At 36.2% G+C, this 18,799-nt stretch overlaps 1 protein-coding gene across 9 annotated transcripts in view; it reads left to right on the top strand.

The window, feature by feature from the left end:
- NR2C1 (nuclear receptor subfamily 2 group C member 1) overlaps positions 1-18,799 on the top strand; it is a 45,057-nt gene that overhangs the window by 21,768 nt on the left and 4,490 nt on the right. For all 9 annotated transcript variants that reach the window (XM_014889367.2, XM_088165068.1, XM_014889350.2 and 6 more), the window contains 9 exons: positions 1,417-1,498; positions 3,438-3,617; positions 5,571-5,718; positions 5,820-5,910; positions 7,105-7,286; positions 11,404-11,566; positions 13,184-13,305; positions 16,314-16,453; positions 18,291-18,428. In XM_014889367.2, coding sequence (XP_014744853.1) covers positions 1,417-1,498; positions 3,438-3,617; positions 5,571-5,718; positions 5,820-5,910; positions 7,105-7,286; positions 11,404-11,566; positions 13,184-13,305; positions 16,314-16,453; positions 18,291-18,428 — 1,246 coding nt within the window. The remainder of the gene's footprint in view (positions 1-1,416; positions 1,499-3,437; positions 3,618-5,570; positions 5,719-5,819; positions 5,911-7,104; positions 7,287-11,403; positions 11,567-13,183; positions 13,306-16,313; positions 16,454-18,290; positions 18,429-18,799) is intronic.

Genomic DNA, 18,799 nt, shown 5'->3' with positions numbered 1-18,799 from the left:
TGTTACTGTATCTTATCTTTACATTGACTCATTTGGCAAGACCCTTTCTCCCATCATCTATTTTAACTTCAGTGGCTCATCGTTGTATTAATAATCAATTTTTATTCTTCATGTTCAAGGTCAGTTGCTAAGTTCTCTGAGTCAAGTTTTTTTTCTCCTCATGAGCCGATTCTTTAGTCCTTCTTTATGTGGAACTTCCCATTTCAGTGCAGCTTTAATTTATGGGAGGACTTCGAATTTATTTTTATATATTTTACATAATACCATGAAAGTACATGACAATACTGGAAATGTTGAAGGATCAAAAGGTTAATATTCTCTTAACTCATCATCTTACTTTTCTTAGAAACTTGGTGTTTTTTTAAAGAAAACTTGAGAGATGAATCTCAGAGACAGTATTGTTAACAAGGCTAACTAGAAAGAAGTATGCTTGTTAAACTTCCCTACATATATCATCTGTACTATGTTCCAATCTCTAAAAAGCACAATGTCTAAATTTTCTCTGGGGAAGAGAGAGTACCTTCTGTTTCAGTTACTTCCCATTTTATCAGAGGTCCTGTTCTGAATATACAAAGCAAGAATGAGGAGTCTGGCTTCCCTTTAAGGCATAGTAGAAATTTAAAACTCTTCAAGCTTCTACACTATATTCTCTTTTTAATGAGAAGAATGTGTTTTTCTTTTCTATGTCAAGATGATGTTTGGTTGTTACTTGTGATGTTTTTAAATGGAGTTTTTGCTGTGCTTTATTTATGTTGTGATGGGATAGTTTTCAAAGATAAAGTGAAATGTTCTGATGCCTGCCCTGTAGTACTGGGATTCTAAAATTATGTGCTTAACAAAGCTTTACACATACCAGGGATAAATGAATGAGACAAGACAAGAATACTTTAATAATGTCAAACTGTTACTGAAAGCCAAGCTATATACAAGTTGGAAGTTAAGGGTGGTGTCCAGAGTACATTTTCTTTTGGACCATATTTATATGTATTATAGAAAAAGGAGTTAATAAACCTCTGTGTAGATCTAATAGCCTTTGCAAGAGATTTTTTTTTGTTCCGCCTGTTTAGTGCTTCTGTCTCTTGTACTATGGATGAGCCATTAGTATATAAATATAAAATTGAACAAAAGGCAAAAGTATGGAGATGCTAAAAGTTTTTCAAAATGTCAGTCCATTTTGCAGAAGTAGGATTTAGAAAAACGAAATCTTGAATTCTTCTCAAAAGCATTACAAGTAAAACTTTTTCCCTCCTGAAAAGGAGCACAGTGGCATGGCAGGTAGCGACTTTGTGTCTCAGAAGACTTATTAGATGTAATCAAGAAAACACAATACTTTTAGACAAATACCACAAGCATGAGCTATATTTTACTATTTCTAGATGATAAGAAAAATTAAATTATTTTCACACTTTTTTTCAGATTTTAACAGACAACTCCCCCAATGAACAGGGTCTAAATAAAGTGTTTGATCTGTGTGTTGTATGTGGAGACAAAGCATCAGGTATTTATTTTTTTTCTTCCTTTTTTTAAGGTGGTGCAATTTTATAAAAGCAGTTTAAAATTCTTCTCAAGCTGTGTAACAGTTTGCATGCATATACATGTATAAATTTCTGTAAATGCAGTGGAGAATTTCACTAGATGGTACTCTAGTACCCATGGATAGGATTTATTGTTGTTTTACATAGAATCATAGGATATTCTGAGTTGAAATGGACCCACAAGGATCACTGAACTCCAGCTCCTGGCTCTCCCTGCACAGGACACCCCAAGAGTCACACCATGTGTCTGAGAGCAATGTCCAATTGCTTCTTGAGCTCTGTCAGGCTTGGTGCTGTGACCATTTCCCTAGGGAGCTGTGCCGGTGCCCAGCCACCCTCTGGGTAAAGAACCTTTTCCTTAACATCTAACCTAAAATCAACCTGACCAGCTTCATGCCATTCCTTTGGGTCCTGGCACCAGAAGGAGTAGGTCAGTGCCTGCTCATCCATTTCCCCTTGTGAGGAACTTGCAGAGCACTATGAGGTCTCTCTTCAGCAGGAAGCAAACTTGCTAGAAAGTAAAATGTATTAATTTTTTTTTCCAAAAACTTGGTGAAGTTTAGCATAAAAAATACAGTTACTAGAGCTTTAAATACTTGTCAGACCTCACCCATCTCAAGGAAGTTTCTGCCAAACTCAAGGCCAAGATCTGATTAGTGTGTTCGAATTGTTAAAACTGTCTGACTCCCCAGAGGAGGGCTGGAGTCTCCTTTGAGGGGCTGGAAATCCAAGGAGGTTTTCCTCCTGTGCTGGCCTTGGAATATTGGGCAGTGGTAATGACTTTGGGGAGAGTGCTGTGTCCCTCTGAGGAGCTGCAGATTTTGGGGAGCCTCCCATGTGACAAGCACTATCATGAAAACTGCTTTCCAGACACTTCCAAGCTGGCATCCAAGAAGCTACATCAGAAGAGTAGGTGAACAAGCAGCCCTGGTACTTTGCAGAATGAATATCCATAATCCAACTGCCACTAAAATGTTTCAGACATTATTCTTCTAATGTATATGATGCTTTTGAAATTTCCCAATTAGTAGTGATAAAAAGGTTGTGAAAAAGGAATCTGGAAAACCTGTCACAATTTCTAGACACTTCTGGAAAGAATCTAAAAGTGTTTTCTCCTAAATTAGGTCATATTTGTGATTTATTTTGTAACGTGCCATAGGTATTTCAAGGATTCCTAAATTAAAATTGTTGTAACTGCCAAGCATGCCTTCATCAATCCTTTTCAGTAATGTTTATAATTAATGCAAAATCAAAATAATTTACTTCTAAAAATAATTTTAAAACTTACTTTTTGTAGTATATCTCAGAAATTTTTATATTATACAGAAAACTTGCAGAACTGGTCTTCAAAAAAAAAAAGTTGTACCTATTCTAGATTATTTTTCGTTGATGTTTTACTGCAGTACTATGGACTTACCATTACACCATTACCCTGTTAGGAAAATGAAAGGTGAAAATTAATCTTTGAAGTGATTGCTTCATGCAATCAAATGTTTGCACTTGCCATGGTTCCATTAGATTTAATCTATACAATTTCAACGGCTGAACTTGTAATGAGCAATCATGGGGCTTGTCTGTAGGGAAAATTACTAGAGAAATGTATAAATTAAAATATTTTTTACTGTGTTCTTACTAACCTATTTTCTTAGCCTTTTTCAACACTACTATCAACTGATAAGGAAATAATTTAATAAGCAATTTGTCTGTTTGTAAAATCTTGTTTAAGTGCTTTGACCTAGAAAAAGGATTGCTTTTTAATGTTGTTTTATAGCCCCAATATATTTTAAGATCTGCAACCCACAGGGAAAAACAAATACACTTTATCTGTAATAACTGTGAAGTCTGAAAAACAAATATTATACTGTAAAATTAATGTAATGTTTTCTGTTATTTTGTAACCAGGACGTCATTATGGAGCAGTAACCTGTGAGGGGTGCAAAGGATTCTTTAAAAGGAGTATACGGAAGAATTTAGTTTATTCCTGCCGAGGAACAAAAGACTGTGTGATTAACAAACACCACCGGAATCGCTGTCAGTACTGTAGGCTGCAGAGATGCATTGCCTTTGGGATGAAACAAGATTGTAAGTCTGAATAAGAGCAAACTACTTCCCCTGGCAGCTACTTTGTGCTGCAAAAAATATGCTTTGTCTAGATACAAATCTTATCTTGGTTACATATTTTTAAATCATTGTATCTCTTTCTTTTAAAGAATTGTACAAGTTTGGTCTATCAGAAATATTAAATGCTTTCAGGTGTTTGCTTTAAAAGCTTAATAAGCTCCATCCCATGTGATGAAAGTGAATGAATTGTTACTCCTACATGACAAGTATCAAACATGTCTGCATTTTTTTTTGTGCAGTTCAACATTTTTATGTATACATTAAGCTACTAAACCTTTTGAACTCTACCTTCCTTTCAGTTTTTCCACAACAGATTACTGGCAATTGCTGTTCACTTTTGACAAAGCTCTGCAGACACAGTTACTTACAAGGCAGAGATCCCTATTGATCTAAAGTTCAGTTCCTACTGATTCCTGCAGATTCCAAATTCCTTTTTAACTTGCCATGCATTAGATGTAGTGGTATTGCAGTATCACAGCAGTATCAGAATACTAAATACACAGAAGATCACACAAAACACAAATTCTTCAGACTTATACTGTGACACTGTTGCAGTACATACAGTGTTGGTCTTGTTCTCTGCTCTCTGTCATCCTGCACTTATTTTACTGACCCTCTTGAACTTCTATGGACATTTTCCTCCTTACAGCCCTGCTTCTGTCAGCAGAAATCAGTAACACAGAGGAAATTAATTCAGAAAGGGAGGAAAAGCTGGGGCAGTGAAAGTGGATCTTTACCCTCTAGTTCAGCTGGCAGTAAGTAAGAAAAGGCCCCTCCACAGAAGACTTTTTAAGCAGAACAAAATCACTGGGCTTAGGCATCAGAAGGCAGGAAAATAATCTCTGGGTCATGGGGGAATACTGGGGAGACGATTATTTGGTGATAAGAAGTCTCATTCCTCAATGGGGTGGGGAAAGGAAAGAAAACTTAGCATGGTTTTGGACTGTAGCTCCATCAGAAAAGGTTATTTGTCCCTTGAAGAAGCCTTGGCCTTTTCTCAGCAAAGTGAGACCCTGCTACTTAGCACAGTGTATCAAAGGAAGATGAAATACTCGCCTCTATCTCCCACCCTTTAAAGCACTAGCAGTGGGTTGCAGGCTGACTTCAATAGCATTGTCAATACTTAATATTGCAACATTTGGGTTTTAAGATACTTTTCAGTGTAAAAATTTGAATTACATCACAGTCTACTGCTATCTTGAAAAGTTTCTAATATTTTATCTAAGTTACACATTTTTCACATTTCCACATTATCCCCATAGGGGATAATATTGTGAGTTTCATTTTAATATTCAAAGCAAGGTGACATATCTGTAGGCTAAAGCCCAGATTCATTCCACCTTGTTTCACTGAGTCATTCAAATTAAAAATCCACGTCTTCTCTGAAGTCAGTGACTGTGGGTCAGGGTGTTGCACAGTTTGATCTTAAATGGTCTGAACTGAAGTTTGTGAATGTACCTTTCCCTCTGTATTCTCTGAGGTCCTAACTTGAGAAGCTTCTTTAAGTGAATGAAGTCACATTTGTTCAACATGGACCCACAATCCATGGAAAAATGTACCATGAGTCCTTTACAAAGGAAGTGAGAGTGTGAGATAATGAAACTGAGAGAATGAGAAGCTTTAAGCTTCTGCTTTGATTCAAATTAAAAATGAGGGGATGTCTCCCTTAATTGTAACTTTAAAATGTTATATATGTTCTATCTTAGACTTTGACTACTACATCATTTCACTTAGAACTCATCAAGTTGGTGTGCTGGTTTTTATCCAACTTGTTAGCGTGTTGGTTATGGGATATATTTTATATATATTTTAGTTATTTTCAAAATTATTATTAAAATCAAATATTGAGTAAAAAAATAGTATTTCTTATTCTGTAATTCAGGGTGATATAACAGTTGGGTATTATTTCTGTAGCTGTACAGTGTGAGAGGAAACCTATTGAAGTGTCAAGAGAAAAATCTTCAAACTGTGCAGCTTCTACAGAAAAGATCTACATTCGGAAAGATCTTCGTAGTCCATTAGCTGCAACCCCAACTTTTGTAACAGACAATGAAACGGCAAGGTATGTAAATTATATTCAGAAGTGGCTATCTCTGTCTTCTGAAAAAGGAAAATTCCGTTTTAAAAGGAATCAAAATTAAAACTTGTGCTGTTTTCTGTCAGATCAACGGGTTTGCTGGAATCGGGAATGTTTGTTAACATTCATCCATCTGCAATAAAAAGTGAACCTACTGTGCTGATGACTCCGGATAAGGTATGTGATGACTGGCATCATAAGTAGAGCTAATTGCTGTAATTGTATATGTAAGGAGACAAGGATGTTCGATTTGGTTAAATTAATTTTTAGAACACTCCTTTAAAACATTCACCGGTGTTACAAATACCTTCTCTTTAGAAGAATACTCTTAGCCTAGCACAGTAAAAATGCTAAAAATACGACAAGGTAAATGCCCTTCCTTCTCATTTTTGGAGAGCCTTAAGGGCTGTATTATTTTAATTTTTGTGTTGGGATAATCTTGACACTTGGCTCACTCTTTTGTACAAATAAAGTGAGGTGTTCACAGAACTTCTCATGGCACTATCACAGTGCCATGTGTAAATATGGTTGGAATTTTTTTTCTCCTGAATCACTTTTTTTTGGCAAAACTGATAAGACCTATCTCATCAAAAATTTTATTTCTGAGATGGTTTTCCTTTGTTTCCATTTTGTTGCACTTACTGATCCACTAAAGCCATGTGGTAGCTTCCTCACATATGCACGGTAAGGAAGCATTTGTGTTTTTCTACCTGATATTAAATTACCTTATCCTGTTTTCATGCATTTTGCTTTGCTTGCTCTGTCTGGTGTTAGCAGCAGCCTCGGTGTCTGTAATAATGTACTTTTTTTTCTTTTTTTTTTTTCTGGGACAGAGTGGGACACAAATTACTGCTTCTGAGTTGGTAGCCAGTACTGAATCACTTTTTTCCTTTGCAGTTAAATAAAGACATAAACAACAAAAAGGGTACAGCAGAATTCTTTCTGCTTGTTTATGAAGGTGACTTCTCATGCATTCCTTCTTCTCAGACATTCTCCTACCCTATTACTACTGACTCATTTACATGGGGAAGGAAGATGCTAAAAATATAATCTAGAGCAGTCTTATATTCCTGGTGATGGACTAGTGTGTAGAGATGTGAAATGTTTCTGCACTTGCTTACCATCAGTAGTATTCTTTCTGAAAGAAATAGATAGCTATTACTTTTACAAGTAAATGTCAAAATATTCCATATTTTAGATGCAGGGCAGTGTCTAATTGCTGTACTGTGATTACCCATGTACTGAAAGCAGTTTTCTTACAGGTGTATCTTTGCATATGCTCAATTCTTCATTTATATGAAAGTTAGGCTCTTCTTTGCAGGTTAACTGCTGCGAATTAACTGAGAAATAAAAGCTGTTCTTTTCCCTTAGGTAGAAGCATGTCAAGGAGATTTAAGTACACTGGCAAATGTGGTGACTTCATTAGCAAATCTCAGTAAATGCAAAGATGTGTCACAAAGCAGTACAGAGCTATCCATGATTGAGAGTTTGAGTAATGGAGATGCATCATTACCTGAACTCAAGCAAGAACCAGCTAGTAGTGATGTTACAAGGTAAGGCATGTTACACTTAAAAATACTATCCTTTTCAAGAAGGTCTCTGTCAATTCAGACCAGTAAATTAGTTGAATCATCACAATGTAGGAAATTTATCTGCTTTAAAAGTAATAGTAATGTCAGTATAAGCTCATGTAGAAGGTTATTGTAAGGTTATTCCAAGTGAAGTAAAAGTTCTATTAGAGAAATAATTCCTTTTAGTTGTTTGTACTTGAAATTAATTTCAGTATAAAGGTTTCAGCTGATTTTCTTACCTTTTGGGTGGCCATTCTAAGGTATGTTAGGTCTTGTATTATTGTCTTAGAACTTGGCATCATGCTGGAAGACTTGTTCTTAAGAGATCTAATCTGTGTGAAAGTTAAGTGCCTGTAACTATAAATCACCTTAAAAGCTTGAAAAGCATTTTCCTTCTACACAGAAGTTACAGAATTCTCACTGAGTATCTTACAAACTTGTGTCTTGCACTGGTTTCAACTGAGCCATTGTGATGAGTGGATGTGTAAGATGTATATACAGAACATCCACAGTTATTCCATCAATCACAATCATGTTCTTCCTTGGCTGTCATCTCATGCAAGCTTCTAACTGCTGTCCCAGCAATACTCTTTCACACACCATCTACATTTTACATGCTGTTCTGAAAGTGTGTGGAGTGAATCTATTAAGGGGAAAAAGATGGGCATGTAGTGGCTGAACTACCTGATTTCCCCTGTGGTCTCTACTGCTTTGTATAATTGCAAGCAGATTACGTTTTTTCTGCTCCTTTCTTTATGTAGTGCTTAGAAAGTCAGTCTGACTTTTTATAGATGCTGATTTGGGCCTTTGCTGTGTCCTCCTAGGTAAAGAATTAGAATGTAATGTACCATGTAAGTAGTACTGTTAGATATGCTGATAGACATCATTCAATACTACGGCTGTTCAAAGAGATGTAGTAATCTTTCATTTGCTGGCACTTCCAGATGCTTATTTTTACCAACTTCAGGGTTTCTGCTCAGTTTTAAAACTGTGGAAAGGCATCAGGTTCACTGAGCCAGAGAGCCTGAAAGGACTCTGACTTGTACTCTTGTCAAGTAGGTTTTCTAATAGTTGTACAGTGGGGAGGTACAAGTTAAACATTGCTGTGAAAGGGAAGTTGTTATTTCAAGAGAACCTAAATTTTTCTCTTAAAATTCTGATTTCCCTGTCGGGCCCTATGCTAGCATGATCTAACAGACACAGATGTTTACTGAGGAAGAAGAGTTCAAGGGACTTCAGAGAGTACATTTCCTCTATCCATGCTTTTCATGTATTTTATTATATTCATTGCTTGCAATAGTTACAATTTCACTTTTTCTGACATAGAGTATAACTTTTGCTGCAAGCACTCCACTCCTTTTATATTGTAATTTTACATACCTTGTCCTCTAATGCTTCATGATGTTCTTCCTTTACAGTTTATCTGCAGTCTCTTGATTATCTTTTGATGACTGAGCCTGACAAAAAGAGAACCAAAATTGTTTGTAGGAAAGGATATCAATGCCATGTACTTTAATGTTGATTATACCTTGTTTTCTTACTTTGTGGGCTAGATTTTCATAGCTCCCAGGCAAGTTTTGTTCTCGATTCTCTTTTCCATAGTGTTTTACCTTTGTCATAGTTTTGTTTTGCCAGTTTAAATATACTCATTTTCTGGTCTGAGACAGAACCAGGAGCAAAAGCAAGTGAGGCCTAAAGCTTAGAAGGGTATAAAAAGAAATTTATTAACTACACAAAGAAAAAGAAGACGGTGAATTCAGAATAAGATCTTCAGACCACTCCCTCCTCCCTCTTCCATTCCTTCATAACAACAACATACAAAGACACTTCAGTCAGTTCTCCACTTAAATAATCCTATTCAGTTCACTTCAGAGAGAGAAGCTTCCTCTTGTTCTGCTATAGGGACTTCTTCACAAGGAGGGAAAAAAACCCAGTTCTCTCATGGCTTCACTTTCACGATTTGCATCTGCCTGGGAAAAACCTTGCAAGTCATGAAGCTCCTCCCATCTTCACAGCTTTCCCAAAGCTGTGCTTATGGGCCATGTTAAACTCATGGGGTATTTACTTTTAACAATGAACTGTTCCAAAGCAAAAGTTCTCTTCATCTTTCTCTCTGTTCATGCTTCATCCTCAGAAAACTGAGATCCCCTTCTTTCCTCGGGGTAAAGATTCTCAACACAGGTGCTTTTGGTCTAATGATCTATCAAATGGAACACTCCAACCCCCCATGTCTTTTCTCCACAGTTTATAGGAATTTTTAGTGTGATATCAGTTCGTCCCTACAACTTCACAAAAGGATTTTCAGCCATCTTCACAGCCTCTCCTCATTCTCCTTCCATCTAAAGAAACTTAGCTCTTTTATTTTTACTGTCTCACTCTGGGGAGAATTGAAAAGTCTGCAAGTCTTATCTGAGCATTGGAAGAGTTAAGATTTCACACAGGAAATGCAAGGCTGCAATGCTGGAGTTGTGCCAGGATTTCAGGAGACTCAGGCCCTGCTGGAAAGGGGTAGGAGGGGGAACGGCTGGGACCTCACTCAGCCTCCTGGGTCTCAGCTACAGCACTCACTGTGGATGGCCACCCCATGTCCTTGCCGGGCCATGCCAGCTCCCCAGACTCCCAGGGAGCCCAGCTCTGCCCCCCTGCCAGGCCTGCAGTGCAGCCAGGCCGGGCTGGTGTTACCTGCACTGCTGCCAGAAGAGAAGAGAGCTTTTTTTCGGGTTACCTCCTTCAAAATGTGTTTTCACGGAATGAACTAACTTTCTCCAATTGGTTCCTCAGGCTGTCAATAACCAAACCAGCCCCCAGTTGGTCCCATCAACTCACAGAGGTAGTTCTCATAGAGAAAAACCTCTCTGAGTCTGATCTTCCCCAGGTATAATCAGGACACCTTACAGACATTGATCTCGTTGGGGCTTTGTGTAGAAAAAGACCCGCGTTACTGAGCCATGAGGAAGCAAAGCTGCTACTGACTTCTGCTGGCAGTTTATGAGATAGGAGGGAGAAAATTTCTTTGAAAGCAGCATTGAAGAATGAGTTGGGAAGAAAGTGTCAGTCATGGATAGACACAGGCTAGTGAGGACCAAAAAGCAGTTCATTTACCATCCCAAACCTTGGGTGTCAGCAACTCTTCCACTGTGATATTTCATTTGGTTGTGCATAGTTATGTCAAACAGCTCTATTTTTTTAGCATGTTAGTGAATTCATATAGCTAGAGAGTGTGAGGGTAGAGAAGGTGGCCAAGTTCTATCCCAGATTTTGGCATTAAATCAGTGATTTTAGACTCTGTGGTAATAAACATGTCTATAAATTGAGAATGAGCTCTACATACAAGCTGATAATCAGCTTTTGTAAAGTTTTCACGTCTTGGTGCATAAGCTTTTCATGCAACACTGTATAGAAGTGTTGCTGTTCCCAGGTTATGTCATCTGTCTGTAGGCAGTGATCAAGTATATTTTTGATTGAAGGTGTGTCAGTTGTGGTTCTCAGGTGTATTTACAAACAGAAAAACAAAGCAAGAAGCAAAATATTGAGTAATAAATCTGCTTGTCCTGACATCTGTGCTCTAGCATTTGTGCTTGTGAAAGCCAAGAGTCACTGCTACACAGCAGAGGCTACTAAGTGATTTCTCTTACATATTTTGAAGCAGTCTTTTCAAATGAAGTTGAAAAATCTAACTACAACTCATTACTTTAAAAAAATCTTACTCTGTGCTTCGTAGCAGTAAAAGCCTGTCAAATTTATACGTGCACTAAGTAACTGTAACAGCAGTCTGGTGATCATGTCCTCAAAACACTCATGCCAGTGCTCTCAGTGAACATCACTAAAGAGATCTTGAAAAGCAAACTGTGATTCAGCAGCACAACCAATATGTCAAAATTGTGAATTTTTTGGCAACTAATGTAAACAGGATCTGCTGCTAATTTTTGTTTCGGAGTTCGGTGGAATGTCATGAAAAGCATGCTACTGACTTTTATTTTCCAAATCTCACTCTTTGAAACAGGCTTCTACATACAGGTTTCAGACTTTTGTAGGTTCCTCTTAAATTGAAACAGTCTCTAAAATAAAATTTTCTTTTTGTTTGTTTGTGATTTTACAGGGCATTTGATACTCTTGCAAAAGCATTAAATCCAGAAGAGAGCGCATCATGCCAGAACTCTGAAAGTATTGACACCGGTGCACAGCTGCTTGGTGGAGAAACAAGCATGAACATTGTTGAAATAGAAGGGCCACTACTCAGTGATGCTCATGTAACATTCAGGGTACTGAATACTTTCTTACTGTTGCCTGCTTATAACTATTTTGACATACTGATGTACAATAATGATCCAACTAAATTTTATTTTTCATTTCTTAGAGGAGTATTTGTTCAGGTATTGGCATTAATTTCCAGTTAATGAACAGCTTTTGTTCACTGGTTCTTTGTTTGGGAGAAAGTACTACACTCTGCAGTGTTTTAGCTGCACGGGTTATTTTATAGTTTCTTACCTTAAAAATACTGGGTAATCCGTTCAAAAGGATTTACATAAGACATTTACATTGCATGTAGCAGAGTCAGCATCCAAATTCTCGCTTATTAATAGGTAGATCTGATGCAATCTGCAACTGGATTTTAAAACTTCTAAGTGTATTTGTCAGTTTCTTGTTTGTATAGATACCCTATTTTAGCATGGTAGTAATTGACTTAAATACAGTTTCTATGTTAGTTACCCGTGTTTTCTGGATTAATTTCTCGTTTTACAAGCTTGCAGAAATTGCTTCTATGTATTCTTTCATCATCTTATTTTTCACGGACAAATCAAAAAGCTTGATCATCTGAAAACTTAGTAACAGGCATTTGGTTAAACTTTATCCCTCTTATCAGCACCTGTTTTGACCATTCAGATGAACATCTCTAATGCAAATATCAGGGTTTTTTTAAAATTGTGTTAGCTAGAACATTTTATTTAAAAGTATTAATTTCTGGAGACAGAATTGCAAGTTCTAAGCTATTTTGGGTCAAATCACTTTCTTCACATATACAGGTAACATTACTAATTTTACTTATTAACATTGTGAAGGGTTCTTTCAGATGTATGTTGGTTATATTTTTTGGACTTGGGAGTAGCTGTGTATTAGGTATTTTACTCAAACACCAAAAGATTTCTCATATATTTATTTGTAAAATGTTAATTAAAAGTAAAATAAAAGGATGTTTTGTGAAGTAGAACTCTCTCTCACTCTCTCTCACTCTCTCTCACTCTCTCTCACTCTCTCTCACTCTCTCTCACTCTCTCTCACTCTCTCTCACTCTCTCTCACTCTCTCTCACTCTCTCTCACTCTCTCTCACTCTCTCTCACTCTCTCTCACTCTCTCTCACTCTCTCTCACTCTCTCTCACTCTCTCTCACTCTCTCTCACTCTCTCTCACTCTCTCTCACTCTCTCTCACTCTCTCTCACTCTCTCTCACTCTCTCTCACTCTCTCTCACTCTCTCTCACTCTCTCTCACTCTCTCTCACTCTCTCTCCAGGAGTTGTAACTCCTCTAAAGTAAGCAACTTCATTCCAGTTACAATGATTATTCTCTCTTATTCTTTGAGAATGTCTCAGAAGTTTTGAGATTTTCCATCTCCAGTTGTCCCAGACATGAATCTTTATCTTTAAATCGTTTTGTTACTTTGTAGTTATATAAGGTGCAGCATATAATGGTGTGGCTAATAGGGCAAAAGGCAGTCATTCCGTTTTGTGTTGGGATTATACCTTTTTTATTTAAAGAACAATTTTATTTTTTTACTTAAAAGAAACTAGAAAGACTGATTTCTTCCTAGACATATTATGAAGAAAAGAAAGTAACAGTCTTACTCTTTTTTCTTTTTTTCTTCTTACTTTGTTTCTGCAGCTCACTATGCCTTCTCCTATGCCTGATTATCTTAATGTTCACTATATCTGTGAGTCTGCCTCCAGGTTGCTTTTCTTGTCCATGCACTGGGCACGTTCCATTCCATCTTTCCAAGCTTTGGGGTAAGTGTTCAGTTACTCTATTTGCTTACACTATGGATATGTGCTTTTGAATTTTTGGTTTTTGCTGCCTTCTTCAGGGACTTCTAAAAACATAAAACTACTAATTTAAACTGTTATAAGTCTTAATTGTAAGCTAAATTTTCTGAATTAAAACTACTCCAAATTTGAGTCCAAATTCAGGACTTTGGTTGGGTTTTGTAAGAAAAAGGAGTAGATTTAAAACAATGGAATGCCTGGACACTGCTGCTTCTTAAATATATATTTTGAGAAAATAGGAATTCCTATCAGCTTTTTAATATCTACAGCTCTATGCTATATCCTGATGCTTATCAGACAATCACCAAAAAGAAGCTCCTGTCTGAATTCCCAAAATTTTTATTCATATTAGGTGAATTACTAGTAATTTTGCTTTAATAACCTGCATGAGGAAGCTGGTTAGCTAGATTCAGCAAACATTCAGAATGAAGTTGTGTAATCTCAGAAGATTTGCCAAAAATAAATGATTCCTGTAACCAAAAGTTAATTCTAACTGTTCTTTTTACAGTTTGTATAACATCCTGCTTCTCCATCAGAATTCAGTTTATAGTTTAAAATTATTAAGTTCAGTTTTGTAGTCCATTGCTGATCATCATGAAAAAACATGTCCAAACATGGGAAGAAGTGATTTATATTATATTCAGAAGTAATTTTATGAAAATAAAATCACCTCAAACAAATAAAGATACTGTATCAGCTCTGACACAAATGATTAATAAATCACGTTAGTTTGTTCTCATCTGCAGTGTTTCTGTTTAATTCAATATCAAAATAGCCTGTGACTGTGGCAGCAAAGAGAATTCCTTTGTAAAATGAGGGATTGTCCCGTTTTCCAGAAAAGCTGTCAAAAGCAGGAGGATCTGTGATTATCATTTGTGTTTACTCAGATGGTTCAGCTGAATGATTCTACAGTTTTTAAAGAAAGATACTGTATTGTGTGTAATTAAGCCTGTCTTTTGGCGAAGGAGAAAGGAATATTGCATAAAGTTAAAGAATAGCAAGGGGAAAAATAGGTAAATATGATGTTTTATTTTGGTAGAAATTGTTGACGTGTAGAATTACAAAATGTATAGCAAATAAACATAGTACATTATGTCATTCTAAGTTTTAAAAATGTTTTTGTTACAGAGAGACACTGCAAATTAGTACCAATTGGTATTCTAACAACAAAAGGGAATTGCTTCTTAAAAATAAAATTTAGTACAGAAAACCTCTCTCTCCAAAGAGATTTAACAAGAAAAATCTGCACATTCTCTTTTTATCTGTTATTTCACAATATATTTTTCTGCTTAAAATGTATGGAGGAGTAGGCTGCCATAATAGTGTTAATATTCACCTGTAATAGTATTTATAGACTCAGTCAAGATCATGGGCAACAGTATATAAATAACATAAATTCACAGTTTTCCTTTGAAGCACTTAAAATGCAAACTATTTTCAAGTGGAGATTTATTTGAAATTAATTCAGCATTTATAGTTGGAGCACATTATATCCTGTAATTTTGACTTTCGGAAGGGTGACTCATTTCACTTTTAAACTGAAGAGAAATTCACAGAGCATGATGAGTAATGATTTTGCAGGGAAGATGGATAATTTACCTAGGTTGTTTCCTCCTCAGGCCACTTTCTCCTTCAGTCACAGCAGGATAGTTGCCTTTGACCTAATGATGTCGTTAACGATGCCAGACACTAATTAGTTCATCTTCCTGCATGGAAGTCTTTGCTCACAAGAGTTTCCTACTGAAACCTTCACCAGGCTGGTTACAGCCTCTTAGTTTTGTCAAGCTGCTTAAGCAAATTTAAGAACTGGTTCTGCTGTAACTTTGATCAGCCATAAAGATGCTGTAGATGATATTTATTTACACACATGTATCAGGGGAGTAGCCAGTACACCCTATTTTAATGGTGCTCAGCATAGTTCCTTTGATTATGTTTAAGGAGATGAACAAAGATGTGACAAATATGTGCAGAAGATGCATGTCCAGTGTATCATGCCTACCATAACAAGAACTTGATCATAATGAAAAATACCGCTCTCAGTAAGCTCTCTGTAGTCCAGTTAAGTACAAGTCTGTGTTCACCAGTCATTTGACATCTTATTATTGCACTAAATCATCAGAACTGTTCTTGAAGATTACATCAACATTCTTGCAAAAATTCATTCCACTGTATTTTTGTAGTTGAAATCCTAGCTTTAATATGCTTTTCTTCTTTGATAGATCTTATACTTCTTTTAAATTTCCATTATTTATATTTACTGGCCAAAACTGTGAAATATGGTACCTGAATTTGACTCCTCTGTGGTGGGATTTGTTCTGTGAGTTAAAGATGCTTGGCAATACTGAAAGTTAGGTTACTAATACGGAAGTGGGCTGAATATGAATTGATATATTTAATTTTAATCTACAGCAAAGAAATCCTTATGACTGGTATTTATGCTTTGAAGTCTGTATTTCAAACTTGAAAGGGATGCAGAAAGTAGCAGTCAGGAAGCTTGGAAGCTTGATCACACATGTTCCATTTCACCTCTATCTTTTAATTAAAAGATTATACCAACCTGTCAGTTTTCAAGTGAAAAAAAAAACAAAACTAAAGACCCCTAAGTCTGTGCTACATCCACAATACAGGAAAAGTGCAATCTTTTTTTTGTCCATGTATATAAATGTCCCAAATTCTAAGAAAACTAGCATGATGGAGCACATTGCAACAGTTGTCATTTACTATAACTTCCGCTTCCTTTTGTAATAGAAATCTATCTAGGTCATTTAAACAAAAAATTATTGCTTCACAAAAGTCACTTTAAACCAGATATTTTAATTCTAGCATGCAAAAAAAAAATTATACAGAACCTCACTTTGGTGTTGGGTATAATGATTGAATTAGATTAATGTTTCATGAAGTGTTCCTCAAATTTAAAAAAAACGTGTGAATGCAAATGGCTGGTTTTATTAAGTTATTGTGTTTTTTAATAGACAGGATAACAGCATATCATTAGTAAAAGCCTGCTGGAATGAACTTTTTACGCTTGGTCTGGCACAATGCTCACAAGTTATGAATGTGGCAACGATCTTAGCTGCTTTTGTTAATCACCTTCAAGGCAGTTTACAACAAGGTAAGGTGTATACTGTGCACATGCCAGACTTGGGGAATTACTTAATTATTTTTAAGTTTTGAAGTGTACAGAAGCTCTTTCTTTATCCTTCAGTTATTATTGTAAATTTACTATTTAAAGAATTTCATGTTAGTATTGACACAAAATGATACTAGCAACTACAGTCTACAAGATAAACCTTTTTAGCAATTTTGCAAAAGTCAGCTATGTTAATATTTACCTCCAAATGAAAAGAAAAAGTATTATTTTTATTTTTGTGTGTTGTAACGTGTAGTGTTCTGCTGTCTGTTAATATCATCAGCCCAAATTAGAAATATTTTGAGCAGCATTAAAGTTAGGAACACAAGTACTGTGAATGATTCCTCTGTATGAAGGATACAAAGTAAAAAATGACCCACCTGTCCTTGCTCTTCATAGCTGTGACACAAAGCAGCTGAATGCAAATTTGATTAAATGCAGTTCCTTTACATAGCTTGGCTTGTTGACTTCCGTGTATTGGTTTTAATCTACATGGAAGTCTTAACAGATCTCCACTAAGTACACCTTGTTTCTTGTTAATCCTATGTCCAGCATCTTTTGGCATATTTTTCATTCAAAAGAAAGACATGTCAGTTGGCCTTTTTAATTCTGTTCTTCTGAGCAGGAAGGGAGTCTTTTAGCTAAGCTTTGTGTGCTTGTGGGTACTCACAAGGCTGTCAGCAGTAAAAGCTAACCAGTCAATAATAGTATAATCTTCACCTGTTCATAGTCATAACACATTATTCATAAGGTAGGGGCATATACAAAAATTAAGAATTTTAAGATTTAACTAAATTTTTGAGTTGTTTGCTGTTAGGGGTATGAAAATTCACTGTTGTTGATGCTATGCAAATGCAGATTGGTAAACTGGAAAAAATCAGCCTACCAGACTATAGATTTTTCGTTTTATTTTATGATAAGGTAAGTAAAGAATTATTTCTCAGGGGTTTTTATGATTTGAAACACAAGATCCTCCTATAAATACCAATAGCTTAGAACAAACCAATCAAATCACAAGATGTACTGAATTAGCTACAGGTACTAACAAATCTCTGATTTTCTCTAGGCAGATACAAATGGAATCTGGAAATTTTGGTCTATGTAATATTTAAAGTATGTTTACCAGAAAGGGTACTGTAGTAACTAGTCATGTTTTTATCACTATTACAGATACATGTGTCTCTCATTTAAATTGGGAATTCAGGTTGACTGCAAGAACCAGTTGTTCAGCATGCCAGCTGCTGTATCTCCAAGAGATGCCAAGTTTGTGGAGTCTAGAGAGTTTGATGGGTTATGGAGGAAATGGGGTTTTCAGGCTGCTTAGCTATTGCAGGGGAACAGCCCTACACTAACCATATTCCCCTCAGTGCAAATCAGGGAAGGCATGTAGTACACCTTTCCAGCAGAGTGGCATGGTCTCTGACTGAAATAACTCATGAAGCTGTACACTATCCTGCCATGTGGCACCTGATCTTCAGACACACAGCACAGGTCAGCAGTACCTATAAGTACTTATAAGTGCCTATAAGTACTTATAAGTAGTCTCTTCCTTTCTTTCATTTCAAGCTCTGGTCCATGCCTGATTACTGGAAGCATTAGTGACAGGAAGAGCCCTAACTGGAAGAGGAGGAAAAAAGAGTGTTAATACTCCATAATTGTTGGTGTCAGGATTATTCAGACCTAAATAAGAATTTATAGATAATATAGATTTCCCATTGTTTGAATCTAATAAAATAATAATTTTTAAAATTCCAGCATGAAACACGGTTTTTTTGCCTGTATGTTAACTTGGGGGTTTTTTTAATGTGTGTTGATTTAGATAAGCTGCCAACAGACAGAGGAAGACTAGTAATGGAGCATGTCTTCAAATTGCAAGAGTTTTGTAACAGCATGGTTAAGCTGTGTCTAGATGGATATGAATATGCATATTTGAAAGCAATCGTCCTCTTCAGTCCTGGTATGTAATTATTTCAAATGTAAAATTTTAATCTGCTATTTGTTGCTGTGTAACTTTCATTTTATGCAGTTACTGCCTTATTTGTTGAAGAATCTTGGAAGGTGTGTAAGGACTGTAGGAAGAGGAGGGTTAATCTAATGTGGACAGCTGAATGTTGCTTTGGGGACTTTTTTCTTGGGGAGAGACTTTGATTCTTTTTATTTGTAGATTTTTATTCTTGGCTGTGTCACTCATGCTTTTTGCTGTTTTGGGTTTGGGTTTTTGGTTGTTTTGGGGTTTGTTTCTTTTTTTTTCTTTTTATTTATTTATTTATTTCTTGCTTTTAATTCTGTGCTTCCTTTCTGGGGTACGTTTTCTGCAAGACCTGCAGT

Source organism: Sturnus vulgaris, chromosome 5, assembly GCF_052056855.1.
Source record: "Sturnus vulgaris isolate bStuVul1 chromosome 5, bStuVul1.hap1, whole genome shotgun sequence".
Taxonomy (NCBI): domain Eukaryota; kingdom Metazoa; phylum Chordata; class Aves; order Passeriformes; family Sturnidae; genus Sturnus; species Sturnus vulgaris.
Note: the sequence above shows the minus strand (reverse complement) of the source record. Positions and strands in the feature narration are given on the sequence as shown.